Source organism: Gymnogyps californianus, chromosome 3 (genome assembly GCF_018139145.2).
Source record: "Gymnogyps californianus isolate 813 chromosome 3, ASM1813914v2, whole genome shotgun sequence".
Classification (NCBI taxonomy): domain Eukaryota; kingdom Metazoa; phylum Chordata; class Aves; order Accipitriformes; family Cathartidae; genus Gymnogyps; species Gymnogyps californianus.
In genome coordinates this window covers 97,724,432-97,741,150 of record NC_059473.1, presented here as the reverse complement: position 1 = coordinate 97,741,150, position 16,719 = coordinate 97,724,432, and the positions used below count along the sequence as shown (strand labels likewise).

The following is a 16,719-nucleotide window of genomic DNA, read 5'->3' as shown; positions in this document are numbered from 1 at the left end:
TCTGACGCCAATGGAGCTGTGGGTAACTCTTCTACGGTAAAAGGGACTGCAGACATTTCTTCTGCTTCATGTCAGCACTTGTCATTAGTAGGAGAAAATCCTTTTCTTATCTAGCCCTCCAGTGTTTAAAAAAATCCCCTATACACAAAGAAACAAGATGAGATTCAAATGGATAGTAAACAAGTCTTATTCAAAAGCAATAAGGAACAGTGTAGAAAGATATTTGAATATTTATACCTTGCTTAAAATGTGCAAAAAGTAAAATCCAGACTACAAAAACTCTCTTTTTTGTTTTGATAGATACATAATCCCTGTCAAATTCACTCGATATGTTCTTACAGACATGCTTAGCATGTTCCTCTGTCTAAAGGCTCTTTCTGGTAGCATGGAAAGAAAAGATTGAAGTAGAAGAGAAAGGAAATGACCAGTTAGCTGAAAACTTGTGTTTGTGAAGGAACCCAAAAGTAATAGATGGGAAGTTTCTTTAGCTTTTTCTGAGGGGTACTTTGTCTAATGTCTCAGCCCAGAAGCTGGAAATCATGAAGAGGATACAGAATTGCGTTCTGTTTTTTCTATCTCTTGCTCCTAATGGATATGAGATTCAGTCGTGTTCCTTATGTTTCCCCTTTTTAAAAAATAATGCCATCCCTGGTTTCAGAATGCATGAAGCCTCTCACATTCATGTAGCATACAAAAGTAAAGGATATATTTTCAATAGCAAGTCATCAGGCAACAACGTTCAATAGAAATTATCTGAGTTAAACGTATTTTCTAAATCAGTTAAAGACGCCTAATCAGTGGGTATGGCTATGCCTCTGAGGGATGCACAGAGGCATCTAGCATGTCCAGAAGCTTAAAAGTCACTTATTGGCCTCTGGTGAAGTGTTAAACAGGCTGGGTTTCACCAGAAACACCTGGAGAACATCCACACAGTCCATGTGTAGGACCATTTGGACAGAGGTAGGTGGTTATAGGAAAGCCTTCTCTAAATAGTTGTATTCTTTGAGGCTAGTATAGACACAACCACAGGAGGACACTCTATGCCAGTAGAAATGGACTACATAATCCTCACCCTCCTCTTGAAAAAATTGTTGTATGTAAATCCTATAATTATACTGCTACCATTTCAAGTACTTGGAATCAAAATTCTTGCAAAATCTATTTTTAACAAATTTCCGGTTCACGTATTGTAGCTAAAAGGAGTTTTTCATAATAGTTAGCTGCTTTTACTTCAGCATGTTCAGATATCAGATAGTTACATACTTATTTTTCCCTCTAAACAAAAGTACTCATATCAACAGATAGCATATTTGTTGTCCTTTATATTATAGCACCATTCATCCATATATTGTATTTATATATAAAAGGAATATAAAGTAAAAAAAAAAAAAAAGATTTTGTATCTTTTGTTATAATTCCATTTTTAAATAGCACTTAAAACCAAATCAGAGCAACTCAATTACAACATTTGTTTTCTGAATTGCTTTTACCTATGATCCGAAATCAAGTGAAAGGGATCCTCACTTTCTTGGTTCAATTTATTTAGGTAATACGACTGTTTCATGAAATAGATAATTTAGTAAGCCAATTTTAGAAGCTACTTCTTCTAATTTTCATATTTGCTCTTTTTTCCTATTTTTGTTTTTATTGTTTTTTTGCAATAGACATACCAATGTCAGCATAGGTAAGAGTAAATGAACAGCAAGAAAGCTGACAGTAACGTTCCAAAGATGACACTAAAAGAACAAATTTTCTCAGAACACCCTTTCACATTTTTTGTGACTTTTTATTGTCCTAAAGAACAGGAATAACAGAAGAAGGTACAAAGTAAACAATCACAATTTATTGTGATGGATATCCTTGTTCACTGCCTATTTGAATTCACCTTAAATTTTGACATTTAAGAAAAAATGTTACCATTAGATTCTTAGCACAAAGTTGTATATGATATCAAGACTGAAAGGATGGAATTAGAATACAAGATAGTCATATATCATAACTGAAGTGGAGAAAATTAAATTGAGTCTGTTTGGTTATATGTTTAGAATGGAAAACAACAGCTTTCCCAGAGAAGAAAGGATGAGTAGATAGGAGCTGAGATGGTGATGGATATAAGCAGAATGTAGCTTGGGCATAAGAAGCAGCACATAAAACAAGCGCAAGCAAAACAAACCAAAAAGGACAAAGATCAATTCAGCTATTATTTGAATTTGTATATGCGTGTGAGCTAAACACCTTTACATTTATTTAAAATGTTAAAATGCTATAAAAGTGGATCAGGTAGTAGTATTACACCGAATGAAACACAAGCAGTTTTTTGTGGAGTAACTAGACATAGTCATAACCTATAGTATTTGACAATGATTACCAAAAATGAAACAAAACCTCCGCTTAAAACTTTGAATAAGCAGCTCCAAACATCCTGAATAAAGCAACATAGTTAATGGTAGTTTTTTTTGGGGTGAAATGAATTAAAACATGACTCACAGCCAGAAAGCTTCCATGTCTGTGACTTAACAAAACTGAAACTGTTAAACCACTGTTTCTATAGGTCTTCTGAAATCCTCCATTATTCAAGTAGTTGATGCAAGACATAAATTTACGAAGAGAATTTTAAATCCTAAAAATAGTAAAACCTGCTGACTGTTGGTCCTCTCTAGAAGTCGGCATCTCCTCTACATGTTAGCGCTCTGACTTTGGCAAGACTGCAGCTCTCAAAACCAAATTACTGAATCGGGTCTCCTTGTGAAAAGTACATGATTCGTACTCCCTCAAAATGCTTTCTCTCACCTAAATGCCTCCTTCCAAGTATACATGTACAAATATACACAGAATTTACATTTATTAAATATTTGGGGTTAAGTGGCAGAAAACTGATTTTAATTTCACAAAAAACAAGGAAATAATTTTCAATTTATTAACATTAAATGCTAAAAAATATTGCAATCACTAATTGGAACCTTCAGGGACTGAGTGGCAAAACTATGGCTGAGTACTGGAGGTTTTTGATATGCAATTGGACAGGGTGCTAGATAATCTCATCTAAGCTCATGTAAGGTTGGACCAGATGATCTTTCAAGGTCTCTTCTAACCAAGGCTGTTCTATGATTCTATGATTCTATTGAAACTAAGTTCCAATGCTGCCACATTTATCTAATGTTAAAAGTCTGCAGTTTTAGTATCTGGTTTAGGACAGCAGTCCAGGCTTTCTCTGTACCTCTGTACAGAGAAAATTGGGAACCTCCAGAAGATGCTTCATCTCACCTGTCCTGGATATTTTTCTGTCCTGGTTTCAGCTAGGACAGAGTTAATTTTCTTCCTAGTAGCTGGTGTGGTGCTGTGTTTTGGATTTGGTAGGAGAATAGTGTTGATAACACACTGATGTTTTCAGTTGTTGCTAAGTAGTGTTTATACTAAGTCAAGGATTTTTCAGCTTCTCATGCCCAGCCAGCAAGAAGGCTGGAGGGGCACAAGAAGCTGGGAGGGGACACCGCCAGGACAGCTGACCCAAACTGGCCAAAGAGCTATTCCATACCATATGACATCATGCCCAGTATATAAACTGGGGGAGCTGGCTGGGAGGGGGGATCGCGGCTCGGGAACTAACTGGGCATCGGTCAATGAGTGGTGAGCAATTGCATTGTGCACCACTTGCTTTGTATAGTTTAATTCTTTTAGTATTACTATTGTCATATTATTATTATCATTATCATTGTTTTTCATTCCTTTCTGTCCTATTAAACTGTCTTTATCTCAACTCACGAGGTTTTTTTTTTCCTGATTCTCTCCCCCATCCCAGGGGTGGGGGGGCAGTGAGCGAGCGGCTGCGTGGTGCTTAGCTGCCGGCTGGGGTTAAACCACGACATTTTCTTTGGAAGAGATGAGTCACTTTCTGGAGTTCTTCTCTTCCTTCACCAAGAAAGTCTGGTGTGCAGCTTGGATGCTAGGGAAAACTATGTGGATTGAACACTATCCAAAGTTTTTACTTAAACAATATGTACAGGGCCAAGTACTCGACGTTCTACAAAGTTGAAGGATGCACTCTTCATTACTCTATTCATAGTGTTCTCTCTAGGATGTTATTTCCCTTTTTTAGAACATTCTTAGTGTTAAAAATAAGAAGCTTGTAACCCATCCCATCTCTCAAACAAGCTCTCCACAAATGTGTCTTGCCTGTCTTGTCAAATGTGTATTTTACAGATAGCAAAACTGAATGCATGAATAATGCACAAGGTAAAATCTAAGCACCACTGATATTAATAGGATCTTAACACTTGATATTAGTAGTAAACAGGATTGTACCATCTGAGCCCAAAACTAAAACTTCTAGTACCTAGCTTTACCATATAAAGTGATCCTCTTGATAATCAATATAAATGGGTTGTTAGTTGCCCATTTTTCCTTTCTGTTATATTGATCTAAATAATGACTTCTACTCTTATTCTCACATAGTATATCAATGGAAAGACTGTTAAATCACCATGCCTTTCCATAGCTATTTTTATTAACCAATGTCCATGGTACAATGAGGTTCATGCTACAGACCATTTCTACCAGTGCTTTATGAAATGATAAATTATTTAATCTGCATTGTACACAGGGCCAGAATACTTTTTTAAATTTTTTTTTTAGAAGAAAGGCAATCTACTTCTTGATATTAATTGTTCATGTTATGCATGTTTTCAAATGTGAACTTCAGGCATCATTTCATACTAATTCATGCACGAACATACTGTGTAAAAGACTGGCTACATAATAGTAAATTATTAGTAGCTTATATCTCGGTTTAAAGTATTGGAAAATAAATAATAACACTTGTTCTGTACTATACATATCTATACAGGAGGATCTAACTGTGTATGTGTTTGTATGTGTGTGTGTGTGTATGTATATATGTATTTAGGTTTAAACATAACTAAAATAATATTTTTTTCTTCTTTGGGAAAATTGTAAACATATTTTATATGTTTACTTATATTTTATATGCTACTTATATTTTAATTTCCAGACTTCTCAGCTGAATCTCTTCTGAGGGGCTGTAACTTTATGTTCTATACTTCTGTTGTGTATTTGCAGTTTCTGAGTTCATTCATAATGTGTTCTCAGGCTTTTGTGTACCACAGCTTTCAATTTTCTGCTTTTACGAGTATCCTAAAATTTGAAAGTTGTTTACTTCACTTCAATAATGCTTAGCAGAACTTACTTACTTCAGGCAGCCAGATAAAAGCCAGGCAAATGGGAAGAGGACAAATTGTACTCCTTAGTGGTGTCAGAAAATATCTAAAAAGTTATTTAAAATGGAATGAAATTATATACTAGGTCACTTCTGTTATTTTCAAATGGATAATATTTAGCATGGTCTTTCTGAATAAAGCACTTCTTAATATGCTGCTTGAAGGATCAATCTAAGACCTACTAATGCATGTCTGTGAATTAGAAATTAAATCAGTTGTCTTATCCATTCAGAAACAACATAAACATCATACACCCTGAATGGGAGTGGTGCCTGTAGTATAATTGTCTCACTTGTCATCAATGTGCCAGGATTTATATATTTTATCTTACAGAATTAATGATGAAACAATTTATAACTCCTTAAATGCTTTAAAACTTTTTGTAGTACTTCAAGTGTTTTCAAAAAGACTAACGCAGTAGAGCCCCCAAAATAAATAAAAAATCGTTAAAGGAAAGGTTTATAGTTTTCTGTGTTCTCTGTGACTGATGATGTCTTTTCTTTCTGCAATCAGTAGGATATCATCAAGTGGTCCAACGAAGTACTGAAATAAATTAATTTCTAATCTTACCGGCAGTTATAGTTCTGCTGTTGAGCTACACAAGTTGCATTATTTAAGCAAGGCAATAATTCACATCGATTCAGTATTCTCTCACAGAACTTGCCGGTGAATATTGGCAGACAGATACATGCCGCATCCTATAGAAGAGAAGGAAATTAGAAATAATTATTTGTTGTACTCAAGGCAATACAGAAATTAGTGTTTACTTCCATTACTATAGAGACCCTAACTAGGACAGGGTTTCATCATATTAAATAGTCTACAAAGACAGAACAAAAAGCAGTTCTAGACCCAGATAGGTTACAAACATAATTTAGGACAAGTGGAATAGGCCTTCCAGCACAGATTATACCAAAGTTGGGTTTACTAGCTGGAAATACACCAGCTCTAAATTTGGCTGGCTTTGTGATTTCATAACTGAATCAAGAAGGAGCTTTGTAATTAATTTAGGGTTTTTCCTCATTTCTGAATTTGTTCCAATGTAATGTTTGCATCTGTCAAACAGTAACAGTGTACGAGGTATATCAGATACCAAACAGTATTCACTAACTAGAGTAGAAAAGGAAATGGTGTGTATGCTTTTTCCCCTTCAATATGAAGCACAGAGACTATGCTTCTCTATGATGGTGAAAGACATCTGTCAGTTACTGCAATCTGTAATTTACACAGTAAGAACAGTAAGTTATTTTACAAAACAAAATATTTCTTAGAGCTGACACTCTCACCCTTATTTTTCTATATAAAGTTCTTTATAGGCCTTTTGATGTCAGAAAGTAAAGGAAAAATATATAGGGGTTGGTTCCCCCAGTGAAATTGGAAGTGTTCAGGTGTTTCTTTCTTTAGAATCGGTCTTAAAGGCATGATCGGGGAACTTTATTTTAACATCTGCTGAGAGATTTCTATATGTGTGAAACACACTACTGCATCTGTTTGTCTATAGAAATGATTGTACAAAATAGTTTGTGCTAGTGTATCTACTAGACAAAATAATTAGACAGATTGCATAATTTAGAAATCTATCGATTTGTTCAGCAATTTAGTTGTCTCTTTTTTTCTCTTTCTGTGAGTAAGTATGTATCACTGGTATGTGATAACTGAGCTTTTGAACTCTTTTTTCACTGTTTTGGTTCTGTATAACCACTGTCATTTGCAATAGTCATGCTACTGAAAGAACATCGACAATACAATTTGAAATACGACCAGATATGACTCTATTATCAAACTTTTGTGAGTCTACATGAATTTATTCTATTTTACAGAAAGAAAAAAGAAAGGGGAAAAAAAAAAAGGAATTAAAAACAGGTACCAGAGGAAAAGCAAGAATAGGAAACAACCACTAGTTAATAAAAATGACTAATGTATCATGTTTTACAGCAGAAGATTTTATTAGAGAAAAAACAAAAAAAAAAGAAACAAAATTGGTAGTTCCTTAAGTGACCACCAAGCAACTGAACTGAAAATGTGGGATTTGGGCTTTTTAACCATAGAAGTATTAGAAACACTACACATTCAGACAATGCTGTGTTTCTTCACGAAGCATGCAAAGCCAATTTAAAAATTTACATTAGAATTAAATGTTTTGGCACTTTCATGGAACAGATTCTCCTGGAAGCTATGTCAAGGCGTATGGATGACAGAGAGGTGATTAGAAACAGCCAACATGGCTTCATAAAGGGTAAATCATGCCTGACTAATCTAGTGGTTTCTACGATGGAGTGACGGCATTGATGGATAAGGGAAGAGCAACTGATGCCATCTACCTTGACTTCTGTAAGGCCTTTGACATTGTCCCACACAACATCGTTGTTGCTAAGTTAGAGAGATATGGGTTTGATGGATGGACTATTCAATGCATAAGGAATTGGCTGGATGACCATTTCCAAAGAGTTGCTATCAACAGCTCAATGTCCAAACAGAGATCAGTAACAACAAGTGGTATCCCTCATGGGACCATACTGGAACCGGTACCGTTCAATATCTTTATTAATGACATAGATAGTGGGACTGAGTGCACCCTTAGCAAGTTTGCAGATGACACCAAGCTGAGTCGTGCAGTTGATTCACTAAAGGGAAGGGATGCCATACAGAGAGACCTTGACAGGCTTGAGCAGTGGGCCCATGTGAACTTCATCGAGTTCAACAAGACCAACTGTAAGGTCCTGCACCTGGGTCAGGGCAATCACCAGTATCAGTACAGACTGGATGATGAATGCATTAAGAGTAGCCCTGTGGAGAAGGACTTGGTGATATTGGTGGATGAAAAATCGGATATGAGCTAGCAATGTGTGCTTGCAGCCCAGAAAGCCAATTGTATCCTGGGCTGCATCAAAAGAAGTGTGACCAGCAGGTTGAGGGAGGTGATTCTGCCCCTTTACTCTGCCCTTGTGAGACCCCACCTGGAGTACTGTGTTCAGCTCTGGAGTCCTCATTACAAGAAAGACATGGACCGGTTGGAGCAGGTCCACAGAAGGGTCATGAAGATGATCAGAGGGATGGAACACCTCTCCTATGAGGAAAGGCTGAGAGAGTTGGGGTTGTTCAGCCTGGAGAAGAGAAGGCTTCAGGGAGTCCTTATTGCAGGCTTTCAGTACTTAAAGGGGGCTTATAAGAAAGACGGGGACAGACTTTTTAACAGGGCCTGTATCAATAGGACAAGGGGTAATGGTTTTAAACTGAAAGAGGGTAGATTCAGACTAGATATAAGGAAGAAATTTTTTACAATGAGGGTGTTGAGACACTGGAACAGATTTCCCAGAGAAGTTGTGGATGCCCTATCCCTGGAAGTGTTCAAGGTCAGGTTGGATGGGGCTCTGAGCAACCTGATCTAGTGGAAGATGTCCCTGCCCACAGCAGGAGGGTTGGAACTAGATGGTCTTTAAAGGTTCCTTCCAACCCAAAGCATTCTATGATTCTGTGATTCTATGATTCTATGTTCAAATAGGGTTCTCTGAAGTTTATACTTACATTTGGCAAATCGATACATGTACCTCTGTTCTGACATGGCCTTGAAGAACATTCATTGATATCAATTTCACAATTGTGGCCAAGAAAACCAGCAGGACAATCACAAACATATCCAGACTGATTATATTGGCATATGCCCCCATTCAGGCATGGCTGAGATGCACAAGGATCACCAGTTTCCTCACAAAATGGACCTAAAAGAAATAAACATAAAAATTTAGGGAGTGTTTGAGTGAATGATGTTTCTTGATATGCTGCCCATAAACATTACCTTGTCACTATGTTGTGTTTCCTTATTATTTCTCATTAATTTTATTTATTTTTTTAATTTTAGGAGGGATTGAGAGGCTTTTATTTATTGTATTTTTCTTAAATTGCCTACACTGTGAAGCTCCAGTTACTGACTGGGACATCTGTAAACTATCACCATTTAAAAAGCGAAGAACATAAAATATTCCTGTATGTTTTGTTTGTTTTGGTGAATAAACATGGTAGAAATACGTGGGAGTGACTAAACTCATCTGTAGCAAAGGGAGGAGAAGAACTGGAACCATAGTCCCAGGAGACACCAAACAGTCACCAAACATCTCTCTCACAGCAGTTATTATTAAGGGAAGCTGAATCCAGTGGACTTTCAGACCAAGGAGGTTGTTCCCATTCCTGTTTATAGATCCAGCCAGTAGTGAAGCTGAATGTACTCTCAGCAGGTGCACACACAATCACACACACAAACACACACACACAAAATACAGACACAGTGCCCACATGGATCAACATGAAGAGCAGTGTCTTTCCCTGCACATAAACACATTCTAGTTGCTGCCTAGTCTAGCTTAAAAGCCCACTGCTATCCACTAAGAAGGGTGATAACACAGAAGTAGCAAAGAAAAGAGACTACAGTGATCAGACTCAGGCTCAACCAGAGAAGTGTAATGAGCAGCAGCCCGCTTACACTCAGCCAGCCCTTTTATCACCTTTTCTCTGCATTTTCCTGTATTTGTACTTGTCCTGTCCACCTTGATTACCACCTTTCTTCACCCTTTTCTTCTCCCAGACAAACAACCCTTACCTAAGTGTTTGTCTCCATTTGCCCCAGTTTTGTCACCTCCATACATAAGTTTACGATTACCTAGATAATCTTGGCTTTATGTGGGATTACTGATATGGTTACCCAGGCTCTGTTGGCCTTGCAAAAAAATGATCCACAAAATGTCCCCAATTGCCCCCCTTTAATTATCCGTGAAATTTTCCTGTCTCTCACAAAATTCTCCCTTAACTGTCTGTGAAATCCAGTCATTGCTCATGGTGCTATCTTTAACTTTTGTCAACCACTCACTCAGTTATTTGTTAAGCTCAGCAACTTCTCATGTTATGTCCAGTAGTTTCCCATGTTCTGTTCAGTTATTGTAACCCCAAGCAGGGGTTTACTAATCTGCCTGCATACCTCAACAGTTGTGAGCTGCCTAAGTATTTTGGACAATTAACTCTTTTTAATGGTGCAACATCAAAGATATAATAGAATTATAGAAGCTAAGAATATACTTCCATTTACTTCTGGAAAATTATGTAGCAAATATGGTTTCTACATATCTTGTGGTTTGGTACTCTGATTTAAACCACTTTCCTAACACATCCTTACAGATTACATCAGAAGCATTTTTCAATAATTTGCTGTAGCAATAACATTAACTTCATAATAAATCTATTCTGAAGTAGTAGTATGTATTGATTCTGCATTTTGTTAGTCACTTGAATCAACTGAATTAAAAATAGACATTCATAAAAGAATAAATTATACTTTACAAAAAGATGTATACTTTCAAAATAAAAGAATACTAAGTATTCTTAGTAGTAAGAAGTAAAGAAGTAAACAGAATACTTTTAACTCAGAATTGTAAACTGCAAGGTAAACATAGCTAATTTGTTCTAAACCGATTAATCGATAAGTATGTGAGCCTCTAATAATTTCCTTACCAACAGACTAGCTATATAGACCAACTGTAAGTATGTGGAGCAACATTTACCAGGAGATTCAAATATCACACTCTGTCTCTATTTCATACCAGAACAGCTGAAGCAACAAACACTATACAAGACAATCCCATTAGCAGAAAAAGGGTCAAAACACAATTTCCTTTTTATCACTCAGTTCACTGGAAATAGTTGTTCCAATGAGGCAAAATGAATTGGATCTATCTTTTAGGATATATTATTCACTTCTCTTTAGCATCAGAGGACATTCAAAGAATCTTTCGTGAATTTGTTGCTATCCCTCATCACCATAGTAACCAAATTACAGTAAAAGTTCATTGCAACTCGCAGATGTTAGGGCTTGCTAATAGGAAAAGCTAAGAAGGCCATTCCTCAGAACAATGCCATTGACTGGTATTAGTGCATATATAAGAGAACATTTGCAACATGAAGTGAGGTGAATTGGTCAATTGTTTCTTATTATTCAATTTAGTATTTAGCTGTCCTGTTATACTTCAGTACAATATTGTACTGTGGCAGTACTCATAGATGAAGTTATATATCAATGCTTATCCTATTTTTTTTTCCTTTCATTGGGCACGTTTGACAAGAATAGGTGCTCCTGTCCCACTCACATTACTAAACAGAAGGCAAATCAGCAAAACAGTGACCCCAACTGCTCTACCCAAAGGAAAGCCAGAAAGTGTAGTTCCACAAGCCAAATGGATTAATAAGTTGTTCCTGCCATTGTTTCTACCCCTGAATCCTCCTCATTTTTTTCTGCCACCATTACAAAGAATTTCTTAGCCTTCTGTTAAACAATGGCATTGGATGGGATTATTAGAACAGGGAAAGACTAAATGAACAAAATAACACAGAACAATGAAGGCCATTTGGGGAAACCAGATGAAAGAGGTGCCTTTTTGGTAATGCTATGCTCATTTGTAGCAAAACTAGGAAACGGGCATTGTTCTGCTAAAAAAAGAGATAGTGCAACTTTCTTTTTGGGAAGACTAAAAGTAGCTAGAAGACGAATAGAGAAAAGCTTAAGAGGAGATAAGGAAATATTGTTATCACAGCATGAGAGATGTATCAAGGAAAAAATGCATGGCTCAAGGATGGCAAAAAAGGTGTTTAACTTCTTGGCATCTCCTTGCAAAGGGCAAAAAAATATATTTTTCTTTTTTTTTAATTTGGAAAAAACAGTGTGTTTAGTGTGAATTGGGAGCCAATTACCTAACTAGGTCAAGGGGGACCAATTTAAATGAAGATACTGAGGCAGCAACTGCACTCATGGTCTAAAACACAACTCACATCTTTCATAGGTCTATCTAGAGCGAATTCAATAAAAAACTCTACCAACTGCCTAACGTCTTTTAGGAAGAATTCAGTCTTGAGCAGGAATGTTTCCTTAATAATTGATGCTACTTATGTCTTTGACATTCCTCTACTTTATAATTTCTTGTATTCAGCATCCTATGTGAAAAGCAAGAACAGTGCTCTTTCACCTGAACATCCATGCCAGGTGAGTTTGACAAATCAAGTCAATAAAAGGAATTCTGGAGAACTGGTGTTTTGAGCTTTTTATTCTATCATTCCCAAACCTGATGTCACACTCAATCTATTTTCTAAAGAAGATTGAAAGGTGACTTGATTACAGCCCTTGGATGGGGAAAATATCAAGCACTAAAGGGATCGTTAATTCATGGAAGAAAAGTGTAAAAAAAGCAAATGACTGAAGAGAGAAGCAAAACCAAATAAAGTTAGAAACACCTCATATTTTTACCAGTGAGGTGTCTGTACCAGACTACCATGAAAGAACTGGATTATACAGTTGCTGATGTCTTCACATCAACGCTTTTTGAAAGATACTACTTTAACCATATAGAAGACAGAAGCCTTAAGATATAAGTAAGCAATATAACAACCTTTGGTCAGAACAGATGAACAACTGGTCCTCTAAACTTGCAAATCTATTTATCTACTTTGACTCAAAATGTATACAAAACCCCTTAATAGTTGTGTAAAATTAGGAATTAATTCCAAATTCCCATTTTAAAATTTACGCTTTTTGTCATCATCAGTGCCTCTTGTTCAGGTATGTTTAAATAAATACTTAACTTCATAGCCATGCTAACAGTTATGGACCTCTTGAATGCTGTTGTTAGAAGCCAGGTAAAGAGGGAGCAGGACAAAAATAGATCTGTATAATCTGAAGTCAAATGCAAACCCCTGAAGGAGGACAATATTTAAGCAATGAACAATGCAGCTGGGAACAACACATCGGTCCAAATTGCAAGTGCATATTGAAAATGTTTGTACACATTCTGGAGACCTGAGACTTAAATTAAAACAAGTGCAAGGCAAATTCTTTTAACTGCATAAACTTGATGCATAACCTTCTATTTTACTTTGATATTAATAACAACATAGTATAGGCATAGTATTTGACATAAGTGCTGTGTATTTCTGTTGCCTACAATTTCAACAGAATTAATTCTTCCCTCCGTCAGACCCAAAAAGAGACATTAGCTGAAAATACTGAAGTCCCTTTAGTGTTCACTGATGAATGGTTAGCTACTCAAAGCTTTGATATATTGTTCAAATTCTCAGGAAAATAAATGCAGAAACCATATTTTAATGGGAGATAGCTGATTCAGGAAACTTCAGTATGAAAAAAACTAGTTATCAGCTTGATTGAATATCCTGATTAAAGAGGAAAATGCAAGAAATTAAAGACCACATCAGTAGGATCGGTTCACCATGGTCTTTCAATACAGTGAATTCTTGTTTGGTTTACTTCAATAAAATAATTGTGGAAGATTAAAAAGCAGGAATGAGTGAATAAAGATTATCCTATAGACAAATATGGAAGCTAATGAATTTTAGTTTAAGGAACTGAACATTATTTCCAGCATTTTCTATTGCTTTTACATGTGAAGAGAATAAAACCCTTCACCAAGACCAAACAAACAACAAAAAAACCCCAGCTCTTCCTTGTTTGATTTAACTGTATCCCTGCTAGTCTTCATCAGTTTCACTACCATGTTATAATGGCAATCCATTAAAGGTCAAAGGACATTCCTGACACCATTGATAAGCATCAGTCAGTTCGTTAAGATACCATATAGTGTCATTTACATAAATATCTGGGGTTACTTATTAAAATAAATAGGTTTTATTTTTAATAGAAGTCTTTCTGGGCTTTATAATTATACAACCATTTCTCTTTCCAAGGAGTAAAATATGTGAAAGATCATATTAGCATACTACACTTTAATATGATTTCAGTACTTTTGTTTTGTTATTCCTCTAATGAAAAATCAATATTTTCTAGAGCAGTCATGCATAAGGCACAGTAGACTATTTCAGGAAACAGCATATGTTACACCCACATACATTCACTTATTTGTACTTTAGTTAGAATGAAGCAATAAAATTTCAGAATTAGCATAAAAAAGGAACTATTTAGTGGGAGAGAGATTTATTTTCAGTTGCTAGGAGCTACAATCAAGGACCAAGATACACAGTAGCCAGTAAACAGAATAAAGCCTGGGAATGAAGACAAGCATGATAATTCAATTATTAAAAATATTGTTAATATTTTAATAGGTTCAGTTTCACAACTGAAATTATAGAAACCCACATGTCATGTCCTTCTTATGTCATGCCATTATTAATGTTTAGCACTCTTGTTCACTTTAAAACTAATTCCAAAATAAGGCTCTTTTAATCTGAGGACCATCAGATTTCAGTTGATTAAGTGAAAGTATTTCTGCAATTAAACTAACCCCTGCATAGTTCAGTTAACAATTTATTATAATTAGTCCAATCCAGTTCACTCCTTTTTTTTACTTTCCTGAGTTTCGTCAGCTGCCCTTCCTTTTAAATGTAAACCTGAAAAGTATTTTTAAAAGTTCTCTTTGTAGAGAGAATATTTTTTTTCTGTTTAAAGGCATCACTGAATAACAAGTTCTTGTCTTATATCTCTAGACCCTGAAATATATTAATATTTCTATTGGTGCACTAAAAGCATTAATCTTTGAAATATGAATACAGTATTTACATCTTCATATAAATTTCTAATCAAAACCAATGAATGACACCTTTTTTTCTGCGTATGAAGTTTCAATAAAGTTTGAATCAAAATGAAATCTACTTAAGGCACTGTAAATCTAGGTCTCAGAAGAGAGTGAGTGCAAATCTCCATGAAAGATTATAAGGGCTAAAATCTTAATTTTAGACCAAATAGGCAGTATCAAAGCTCACTGATGTGCTTTATACAAAAGTTCCAATCAGCAGACTTGAAAATAGACACTTTGGAAGTAAATGAATGAGAAGAATATTAGCTTCCATCAGAGGAAACCCTATTAGAGAGTAAATTACAGTACTGCTGGAAAAACTCTTCAAGAGTCCTTGTAAACTTTTAGTTTTACTTCTTATCTTGACTAACCACAGTGTTCAGAAATTCTAAAATAGCTGAAGCAAATAGAGCTGGGCTGATTCTGAGCTGATGCCACCCAGGCCACTGCTAAGGCAGTGCGCATGGGCTGTCACTGCTTGTGGAAGGCTATTATTCCCTGGGGCAAGAGCAGGGCATCATCCTAGTTATAACAGATCAATATACTATTCCTAGCCTAAAATCACTTCCTAGTGCCTCAGTTTGTTGCAGAAAGGGGTATTCAAATCGCTGCTAGGGGCAGCAGGAAGAATAGCCATAATGTTTAAATTGACAGAGACGACTTTTATCAAGAACACCAATGCTGCCCACTCACAGAAAGTCTAGATTTAAAATTGCCTTTCTCCTTGCAGCCAGCTGCTGGTGTTTACCACACACCAGGTACAGAAGAAAATCTAAGTGTGTCCATTAACAGTGAATTCACTAATACTGGATGGTATTTACTACAGTAAAATGATATGATTACTTATCCATCTTTTGTGAAGCTAGTTTTAAAAATGCAATGATTAATCACTCCTTTCTCTAAGGTAACAGTTTCTCCAGATAGTATTAATTCAGCTCCTCAGCTGCTGCTCAAGTGACAAGACCTTTCCTATGCTCAAATGCCAGGTATGTTCCTGATTGCTCACATACTTCTGTAGGAGGCTCAATACTTCTGAATTCTGAAGTATTCCACCTCTTAGAGATGAGGAGGTCTCTCTTGGCATTCACGGACTAGTATTGTGCCTGACGTTATTCAGTATGATTTCTAAAGGTATGAATGGGACATACACTTTTTATTAAAATTCTAAATGATAAAAGATCAAGTCAATATACTGAATGGGACAGAAATTTTCTTCAGTAAAATACAAAAGCCTGTGTGTTTTCAAACTGCAGAAGTACAAAATATGAAAATAAACCTGCACAAAAATATTAAGTATATAACTGTACATAAATGGATATGAGACACCAACGAAGTGGCAAATGCTTTGTGAACCAAAACAGAAGGAAGTCTATTGGATAGCAAAACTAAGCTTTATTTGCTCACTTTTCAGTGGAGAATAAAATACTTTCTCATTGTTCACAGGAAATAAAACATCATAACCATTGGTGAGAGATTTGAAAGTGTTGTTTTATATACATCACTAGGGAGACTAAAATTAAATACTTCATATCATTCTGAGTAAATGACAGAAACGATTCAAGGAAATTTAATGCCAGAATGTGTCTCCCAACTGAAGGTAGGCAGACTGTGCAAAGGCACGCCATACTGGGCTGGGCAAAACCTAGGGATGCAGCTGGAATAGACGAGGAAGAACAGAGAATCCAAGAGGTGCAAGTTGTCCCTGGGTTTGCAATGTACAGACAATAGTTGATTAATCGAGTATGGATGGGAATCAAGGTAGAACCATACAGCAGAAAAACTTATTTAGAGATATTTGAGAAGTTTCTTGTGGAAACAGATAGAAACCATTTCAGTAATAAAAATTTGTTGTGGGTAAAGCGGCAAGAATAAATTGAACAGAAAAAAATTTCAGAGAAGAGAGAAAG

The 16,719-nt window shown here is 36.0% G+C and overlaps 1 protein-coding gene across 1 annotated transcript in view; it reads right to left on the bottom strand.

Moving 5' to 3' along the window:
* The window catches only part of EYS (eyes shut homolog), a 950,400-nt gene that overhangs the window by 878,473 nt on the left and 55,208 nt on the right, over positions 1-16,719 (bottom strand). Inside the window, exons 3-4 of the mRNA XM_050893740.1 lie at positions 8,760-8,953; positions 5,805-5,932 (exon numbers count right to left, since the gene is read on the bottom strand). Coding sequence (XP_050749697.1) covers positions 5,805-5,932; positions 8,760-8,953 — 322 coding nt within the window. The remainder of the gene's footprint in view (positions 1-5,804; positions 5,933-8,759; positions 8,954-16,719) is intronic.